At 38.9% G+C, this 9,987-nt stretch overlaps 1 protein-coding gene across 1 annotated transcript in view; it reads left to right on the plus strand.

The window, feature by feature from the left end:
- fap (fibroblast activation protein, alpha) overlaps window positions 1-5,413 on the plus strand; it is an 89,960-nt gene extending 84,547 nt beyond the window's left edge. The window contains exons 25-26 of the mRNA XM_067987375.1: window positions 136-209; window positions 2,478-5,413. Of these exons, the coding sequence (XP_067843476.1) occupies window positions 136-209; window positions 2,478-2,579 (176 nt within the window). The 3' untranslated portion in view covers window positions 2,580-5,413. The remainder of the gene's footprint in view (window positions 1-135; window positions 210-2,477) is intronic.
- Window positions 5,414-9,987: the final 4,574 nt, after the last annotated feature.

The following is a 9,987-nucleotide window of genomic DNA, read 5'->3' on the forward strand; positions in this document are numbered from 1 at the left end:
TATCAAAAGATGTCAATGTCAGATCTTTTGAATGTGTCATTTGGAATTATCACTTACAGCTAATGCAACTTGTTTGCCTTAGCTTTAACATATCAAGCAGACTGGAACATCACTTCACTAATAACTCTTTTTCAGATAACGTCCATTTCCAGCAAGCTGCACAGATTTCAAAGGCTCTTGTTGACACAGGAATAGATTTCCAAGCAATGGTACGTTAAGACTTAGCAGTTTACAAAATTTCATTTCATGTTGTAGAAATTTGGAACTCTCTTCTGCAAACAGCAATTGATACTAGCTCAATTGCTAAATTTCAATCTGAGATAGATAGCTTTTTGGCAACCAAAGGTATTAAGGGATATGGGCCAAAGGCAGGTATATGGAGTTAGATCACAGATCAGCCATGATCTTACCAAATGGCAGAGCAGGCATGAGGGGCTGAATGGCCTACTCCTGTTCCTATGTTCCTGTGTGCATTATAGTTCATTATTTTAGTAGAAATTATTTTTATTAAACCATTAAATATAACCAAGTAGAATATATTGGGCTGGATCGTTGGAAAAGTAACGGCGTGTTAATGACGCACACTGTTATTAATGGGCAAATCAGCCAGCAAGTTCAGAGGATTAATTGATACAGCATGAGTTACGAATCTCCAGAACTTGCTGGTCAATTTACGTCGCTCTGCCATTTGCTTCACACAAATGGCATCTTGCCTTTAGTCTCCCCATTATTTTTAAGATTTTGAGCTGAAGGGTACAGAAAAATGTCTAACTAATGGGGCACACCACGAGATGCCCCGCTCCAACAAGATCCGGCCCATTAATATAGAATCAATCACTGGGAATTTTCTCAGAGCTTCTCCCACTCCACTGCTGTGACTTTAGCAGTAGTTCAGCGGAAACTCCACTTATGCGTGTAAACAGGATTTCTGCCAAACCTTTGCCAAAGTTACGGTGGCAAAGCGGGAAAAGCTCAGAGAAAATTCCTGGTAAATATATATGGGAAGATGTTGATTACTCCCTGGAGTAAGTATCTCAGGGCAAATTGTTGAAAAGTCATCCTGGGCCATTTTTACACACTTCAATAGCAACGATGACAGAGGTCTGGAAATCGTCCTCTTGCCCATTCTTTTGGCGTGTGACACAGGTGACCTAAAGAAAGAGAAACAAAAAGTACCTTAAAAGTAAGCCAAGCAAAATAAAAGTAAAACTTGAATCTATATGACTGGTGCTTTGAGATTCATTTTTATTTTCCACAATGTCCTACCACTCAATAAGTTTGCATTTAATTCAAATTTGATTGCAGCATTGACTAAGATTGGAAACATGGATTACTTTGTTGTTGTTTTATGTAATAGCTCGCATGTTGATGTTTAGACAACAGTTCACTTTGAACTGATGCAGATCAAAATTATTTTATCATTCTGGGCACTTATTATCTTTCACATATTACCTTACCCACATCACACCTAAAATACAAAGACAACATATTGTGGTAAAGGGTACTCACCACAAATCTTAAAGAGTACAGCAGTATTTGCTAAACATATATCAGGCTTTTGAATGTCTGTTGTTCAAGTAGTAGTTGGCAATTTTCAACTCTTCTCCTACCCAGCTAATTATTCCATTGCTTCCTATGATAGAAATTCAAGATAGGTGGAAAATAGTTAAAGTCAGAGGGAAGTGGTTCAAAAATTAGTGTGGTTTTATGGGGGGTGATTATGGAAGACAGTGGATATTTCACTTACAAGGATATCAGAAAGGAATGGGTGTAGAAAGCACTAATCAATCTATGTAGTAATTTTGATAAATGTAAGAGAGTTGACTCCTTCAATCCCACACACCCAGCAATAAACCAAGCTCGAAGGGAGAGCAGGTCGGAGTTAAGGATACAGCACTGTGGGGGCAATTTTGTATCTTAGCATGCAATTCTCAGTAGCAGTTTGTATAGAAATGGACCATTCCATGCCCCTCATATATATGAATGATAAATATTGAATATCAAAAAATAGTTTCAGATTACAGACCAGGTCTCAATTCTACTTTAAATCTGTGGTAATATTAATGTTAAGCCCTTTAGCAGCCATTTGGACTCAGATAGACAATCTCCACAAAATGTATTAGCCCCAAAAATCATTGGGCCTGTCAGTGTAGCAGTTTGTATAGAAATGGACCATTCCATGCCCCTCATATATATGAATGATAAATATTGAATATCAAAAAATAGTTTCAGATTACAGACCAATCATTAAAAAAGATCACAAAGAAAACATTTTAGCCCAAAGCATGTATGTACATCAACAACTTTAAATAGAAACAAATCTAGTAAATGTTCATACTGCAGACCATTAGGAATCGTTTTAGAATGTTAAAAGAGGCTAGTACTGTATACTGTTGATTTTTGGAAGAGTTCGAAAAGAATCAAATATCATCTCAAAACAAAGTAAATGCTGATTTTCTTTTCTCTTAATATTTCAGTGGTATACAGACAAGGACCATGGTCTAAGCGGTTTTGCCTACAATCATGTCTACACCCATATGTCCCATTTTCTCCAACAATGTTTCTCTCTCAGTCACTAATGTAAGAAAATATTTTAAAGCGAAAACAAAACCTTATGACTATTCCCATCAAGCATTTGTTTTGATTAAATATAACAAACCAGGTCTCTAAAATGTGTTTTATTTTGTTCTCTCCAAAGTAATGAATAAACCTCAATATCTGAGTTTTAGCATATTATTAGCAGTTTTTGTACATTTTACAATTGATGATATTACCTATTTCAAACAAACAGTGCACTTTGGATCTATGCAAAGATGTTGGGAAAATTGCAGGTCTGACTAAGAACAAAATAAAATTTACCAACCTGGTATAATTTCATACCAATAAATGATGACTATTTTTGCTTTGTGCAAGCTTTATTCTCTTGTCATTTGCTATTACTTTGCAAAAAAATCCATCACAGCTGATATTTCTGAAGTGGAATTAGTTTGCAACTGATATTTAGAAGTTGCATTAGAGAGTAAACTCATCAATTCACTGCTCCCAGGAGGGAGTTGTGCTCAAAGGGAGTGCAGGTCAGCAATTCAGCACTGCATTGTTGTAGTTCTCTCTGACCCATGCTCCGTTGAAATATGGCTCCTCGTCAGGAGCACAGGATTCATTAATTTGCTCTTAGAAGGCATGAAGGATTATTGGGAGGCAATAGAAAAAGTTGCCTATTGTCATATTAATTGCTAATTACACTACAATCACATTTGGTGCAATTTCAGCCATGGATTTTTGAAAAATGCACCATTTGTGTCCTGTTCCACATAGCATCTCTTGCTGTCACTCCTACTTCCACCAGGTCTCAATTCTACTTTAAATCTGTGGTAATATTAATGTTAAGCCCTTTAGCAGCCATTTGGACTCAGATAGACAATCTCCACAAAACGTATTAGCCCCAAAAATCGTTGGGCCTGTGATCTCAGCACTTGCACTGGCATTGGGCCCTCCAAGAACCTCTGCTGTTGGTCAGGATCAGGGCAGGTTTCCTAATTAGCTATGGCAGGCTCATGAGCCATTAGTCATGCATCTCTGGTATCCGCCATACTGGAAAGGCTGGCAAATCCGGCAGAGGGTGCCAATCTGCGAGGGATTCTGAGTTTCCCTCCCCAGAAACAATTTTATGGTACCTCCAGCAGCCCCCTTGTAAAAAAAAATCCTGTTTCTCTCCAAGGATCCAGACCCTGATCCCAGCCTGCACTCCCAGGTGAGCCTCACTTTTCATGTCCATTAACAAAGCGCACCTGATCTGACCAGATGCGCCGCTGTCGACCACTGAAAGCTGGAGACGTAGAAACTCTGATGTTTTGAGTCTATGCCGCTAGCCCTGCCCTTATTGCGATGGCCATGTTTGGGGTGGGAGAAGCTCCGCCATTCAATAGGCCATAGAGGAAACTCTGGGGAAAGGTCGGACTCAGCATAAGCAGGGCCTAGGCTTGTTTTCTGCTGTTTCAGTGAACACCCACTGAAGCTATGGTAGGAGTATACTGGAATGAATGTAGATTTTCAGGGCTGTGGTTTTTATTGTTATTTGGTTTTCTATTTTACTAAAGCTGCATGCTGAGATCATACTGGCATTGGGCCCTCCGGGAACCTCTGCTGTTGGTCAGGATCAGGACAGGTTTCATAGGTTTACCACCCTCTGATTCTTCACTCATATATTTCTTAATGCTAAAGGGATCAAGGGATATGGGGAAAAAGCGGGAACAGGGTACTGAGTTAGATGATCAGCCATGATCATTTTGAATGGCGGAGCAGGCCCGAAGGGCCGAATGGCCTACTCTTGCTCCTATTTTCTATGTTTTCTATGTTTCTATACTGGTTCTTTGCTAGATTAAGAAATAGAGCCCATTAAAACAATAGTGCATAAATGCTCTCATTAAACTTGAGGTACCGCAATTTCAAGATAGAACTGGTATGTTTACAAAATATAATCATTACTCTATATTGATTTGAAACTTTTTAATCCCATATTAAGATTGAGGCAATTTATTAAAGCACAAAATACACATTAACGCATTATAGCCTAGAATTTACTGTTGGCAATATTGGTGGACAAATGCTTGACATATTCTTATGACATTCCTTTATCTGTTATTTTATCAGAGGCATTAACCCATTTAAAATAAATAGGTTAACCTCTCTATGAAAATAGCAGATGAAGGAATGTTGCATGAATGTGTTAGGCATCATCCATTAATATCTCCAACAGTAACTTCTAGGCTATTAGTGAAGAATTCCAAATTCCTGAGGTACTGCTTTGAAATTACTGTTGTAGCCTACCAGAGATTGGTATCTGGTCGCTCTGACTTTAAAAATAAAAAAAATGCCACTCAGAAGATTTTCTTTGGTTCTGGGTCCCTGTAGAACTTAGAACTGACTGAGTGATAAGTGAGCTCATAGTTGTAGTTGGACCTTTGATACCTTTGATTATCAGAAATTCCTAAAAGGATATGTGATGTAATGTTATATAATCTGCCCTATACACACTGTTTCGGCCATATAAGATTAAATGAATGCTCATTTTAAGCGGGAACTAATGATGGATCAGTTGTACTCAACTATAAACATGTTGTTAAAAAATGACACTATCTAAGCGCTGATTCATGTAACCAATATAAAGACCTTTAGTCGTGTATAAATGGTCAAGCTATTTACCACTGTACTCATCATCTAGATAATGAACATTTACAATACTGTGTGTCAATTTATACTCATTTTTAATTTAATTTTATTTCCTGTTCTATTTCATCAGAATGTTTTTATTTACATCTATTTGTAAACATTTTGTCAGATTTGTACCATTTAAAATCATTTCAATAATGAAAACTGTTGTTTTAAGAACCTGTTCAAATTCATGTAAATTGCTTCCTTGCCAATAAACATTAAAATATCTAAACTCTCATTCTTTATGCAAAGTGATTAGCCTTACTAGCTTTTAAATGTGAATACGGGCATTTTTAAACATGTCACAGTGGTACCATAGGTTTATCATTAAGAAGGGACTGGGATGAGATATTGTCCAAGGTACATGCAATTCTGGAAACCAATTTAAGGAGATCATTATTGACATCAACTTCTTGCTTGTAGCTGCAATGGGACAGCAATCATTAATTTTCTAGTTATTGGGTCTTTTCAGAAATAGGAGAGAACTTTTGGGCACAGAGAAAGATATCATATCCACCTTATTCAAAAGGTAACTGATGTTCTGGAAGCCACAGATTCATACATTTCCATAAGAGAGCAGAGAAGCGGTGACAGCAATACATTTATGACATTGCTGACTTATCCAAAATACTGAGTGTGGTCAATTGGACACACAAGGAGTTATAAATACCAATGTTCATCTGATTGCATACATCAGCCATAAATGCTTCTGTTCCCTCAATATACAGATGGTCTGCAATGCCAAGTAAATGGTCCTGATGGCAAATATGTAATACACGGAATCAGTACATGATACGTTTACTGTTAGCCATTTTCTTGTGTGTGGTTTGTTAAATGAGATAATAAATGAGACATCAAGGATGCCTTCTGGGGGAATCACAGTTATAGTCTAAAAACACTATGTATTCATTCTTTGCAATGAGCTGCATGAAAAATAACCTCATCATTCAGAAAGGTTCCAACTAGACATCAATGAGAAACAGTCCTGTGCAATGGCTATCACTGAGGAAAGACTCCGGCAACCAGTTCCAGCAGAGGAATAGCCAACATTGGCACAAGAGATTCACAAAAGTCTCATTCATAGCCATTTCAGTTAAGGGACTCTCCCATGCCAGTGACTGCAGTGAAGCACAGATTCTGCCCATTTCATGTTGCCCTGAATTATTCACCAACAACTGCTGAACAATAAATATAACCTGTCTGCATCTTTGAACATCATGCATTTATTGCAATCTCATCTACAAATAACTGTGTTAGTTCTTTAAGAATAACTACACTGAAAATTAAACAAAATTTACATCAGTGAAAGTGCATATGTAATACAAAATGATTTATTTCTTAAAACTAGTGATACGTGTTTACTTCTACAGTGTGCACTTTATCGTTTTGGCTGGTATACATTACACAAAGTGCTCGGATGTTTCTGTTTGTGCCGCTTGTAGTAATAGAGATAGAGTTTCTGCTTTGGGCGCAATCGGGAAATTGTGCCCAAAATGCGCCCAAAGTAGCGCTGGTTAAATTACAGTTCAAGTTTCCGCTAAAACGCATTTGCAGAATTACAAACGTAAACTCTTTCATGAACCAGCACAATCGGGCAGCGTAATAGAATGTAATCGTTTCTTTTTTTCTTTGCATTAAAAGATATTAATTGATATATTTAAGAATGGTAACCTGGTGCAGTTTTATTAATACAGCTGAAAATGGGTTTATTACAAAAAATAACCATTTTTAATAAGAGTGTCTAGTTCTCCACCTGTGAGTAACCTGATTTTAAGTCACTGAAAATTACTTTAAAGCTGAACCATTACTAGTTTCATTGGTGTACACTAGTCAGTTTTTAGTAATTAAATATTTTTTGATATGTAAAATTTTTTTAAATGTGCCTAATAGTGCCTGTGCACCTAAGAAAATGAATGCAATTTGAAGAGCCTTCCCAAACCAGCGTAATCAACGGAAACTCGCAACGTCTACCTGGGGGTGTGACTGTTTTTGTAGGCGGGACCTGATCCGGGCAGATTGAATCTTAAACCAATGTAAAACATCGTGTAAAACCCTAAAGCAAGTGGTTTGGGGTGTAACTCTCTTATGTTTAAAATTCCCTGATCTTTTGTGCTGGTTCAGCTGATTGCGCTGGCATATGGACGCAAAACTAATGGAAACAAACGGAAACTCTATCCCATAATGTGTACTGAAGGAATCATATTTAACTGGGATGTGCGATCCATCCCCCTGAATTTCTTTTATGTGATGCACCCGGGCAATCCAATATGCCCAAGTGTAAGAACAGGAAAATCTGCCCCCTTAGGTTCATCTAGTCTGCCTTTCAGCATTTGTTAACAATGATGCGTTTGTCTTCAAGATACTTGTCCAATTTCACCTTAAAAAGATCTAAGTTACATACCTCTATCACCTGCTGGAGAGCCTGCAGCTCCACTCATATTTCCTTCCAGTTTTCCAGGTGCATGGCCCTGCCAGAAAGTGGGCCTGCAACTAAAGTCCACTCAGACCATGACCCTGAAAAGGAAATTCCAGTGCTCCTAGGGCTATATAGGATGCATTCATACTGCTTTTAGCATTGATATATTTGTGTCAACCATGGTTTAGAGGTAGCACTCTTGCCTCTGAGTCAGCAGGAAGTTGGTTCAAGCCCCACTCCAGAGACTTGAGCATATAATCTAGGTTGACGCTCCAGTGTTGTACTGAGGGAGCACTGCACGGTCATAGGTGCCATCTTTCGTATGAGACACGAGACCAAGACCCCATATAGAAGCCCTCTCAGTTGAATGTAAAAGATCCCATGGCAATATTTATTTTTATTCATTCACAGAATGTGGGCATCGCTGGCAAGGCCAGCATTTATTGCCCATCCCTAATTGCCCTTGAGAAGGTAGTGATGAGCTGCCTTCTTGAACCGCTGCAGTCCCTGTGGTGAAGGTTCTCCCACAGTGCTGCTAGGTAGGGAGTTCCAGGATTTTGACTCAGCGACGATGAAGGAACGTCAATATATTTCCAAGTCGGGATGGTGTGTGGCTTGGAGGGGAACGTGCAGATGGTGTTGTTCCCATGTGCCTGCTGCCCTTGTCCTTCTAGGTGGTAGAGGTCACGGGTTTGGGAGGTGTTGTCGAAGAAGCCTTGGCGAGTTGCTGCAGTGCATCCTGTGGATGGTACACACTGCAGCCATGGTGCGCCGGTGGTGAAGGGAGTGAATGTTTAGGGTGTGGATGGGGTGCCAATCAAGTGGGCTGCTTTGTCCTGGATGGTGTTGAGCTTCTTGAGTGTTGTTGTGGAAGAATCCCTGCTGTAAACACTTAAATTAAGGTCAGGTAGGTTTAAAAAGTACTCAGATGTCCAACATAACCTGTGCTTAATGTGTAAACCAGGCTTGTCACTGCACTAAAGTTACACTCCATGCAGTGTCAAATACAAGTAGTGTGAGACTACACCCCTCTAACAAGGAGTCACTGCTTTACTCTGGAGTCATATCCTTGCTCCAAATCTACAATTTAGTCTCAGTGCAAAGTGATTTCTGCTTTATATAATGAAAGAAAGACTAGAAAGGCACTTGTATAAGCGCCTTTCATGACTTCAGGACATCCCAAAGCTTTACAGCCATTGAAGTACTTTTGAAGTGTAGTCACTGTTGTAATGTAGGAAATGTGGCAGCCAATTTATGTGCAGCAAGGTCCCACAAACAGCGATGTGATAATCAACAATCTGTTTTTTAGTGGTTTTGGTTGAGGGGTAAATATTGGCCAGGACACTGTGGAGAACACCCCTCCTCGTCTTCCCTTCCCACTCTTTAAACATTTAAATAGGATAGTCCTGGAAGTGGTACCATGATCAAATGTCCTGCGATCAAACTTCCAGAAATACATCCAACCAGCATTAGCAACCCTAACCCCTCTTACGTCTGCTTTCAATCGGGGTGCCAGCTTGCCGATGTTCCACAGGCTGGGAATGAGGAAATGCCCAGCCTGGCAATCTCCTCTCTTGGCCATACCCTTTATGTCACCAGTGTCCTTGTTTAGGGTGGGTGGAGACTCCACCCCAAACAAGGCCTCATGGAAACTGTATGGAAGGCTGTGGCCCCGTACATTCAGGTCCTAGCATAGAATTCTGGCACTTCCGTCACATTCCCGCCCGATTATAGTGACAGTGTGCTGGATGGGTCATGAAATTTCAGCCCCTGGGTTTGGAGAACCCATGTAAATTGGCTGCCCAAACCTGAAACAAACTCCAAAGCAATTTGCTCTCAGTTGACTTTGTGGAGCATAAATGCACTTTAAGACCTTATACATTGGAATAGTCTGCATTTATAAGTGGGTGATAAGTGCATGTACTTAACCACTGCATAATTGTTTAAAGTGTCTTTGTGACCAGCAGTCTGAAAACAGCCCAAAGTTTATTTATAACTATTTTAAAAAGAACTCCATGAGACTGGTACGTTAAACAGCTAGAATTCTAAACCAATGTTGAAAACACACACCTCTGCTGTTAAGATCGATTTTTATGAAAAAGAGACAGCGAATATTCCTATTTTTCACTTTAGTTTCTTTTATTGTAATCTTTATGATTTAACAAGATATTATACAGATGTTATTACATTTGCTGTAAAAAAATTAAAAACAAGGGAATCCATGAAGTAATTTAACTGGAGAATTAGATCGATAGACAATATTTAGTTAGAAAACAAATTTAAAAAATTGTATTAAGTTGCAGTATTAATTTTCGTTATTCTGGTGAAAATTTATTGGAAAGTAATCCACTTGTGTCTTA

The sequence above is a fragment of the Heptranchias perlo genome, chromosome 7 (assembly GCF_035084215.1).
Source record: "Heptranchias perlo isolate sHepPer1 chromosome 7, sHepPer1.hap1, whole genome shotgun sequence".
In the NCBI taxonomy this organism is placed as follows: Eukaryota; Metazoa; Chordata; class Chondrichthyes; order Hexanchiformes; family Hexanchidae; genus Heptranchias; species Heptranchias perlo.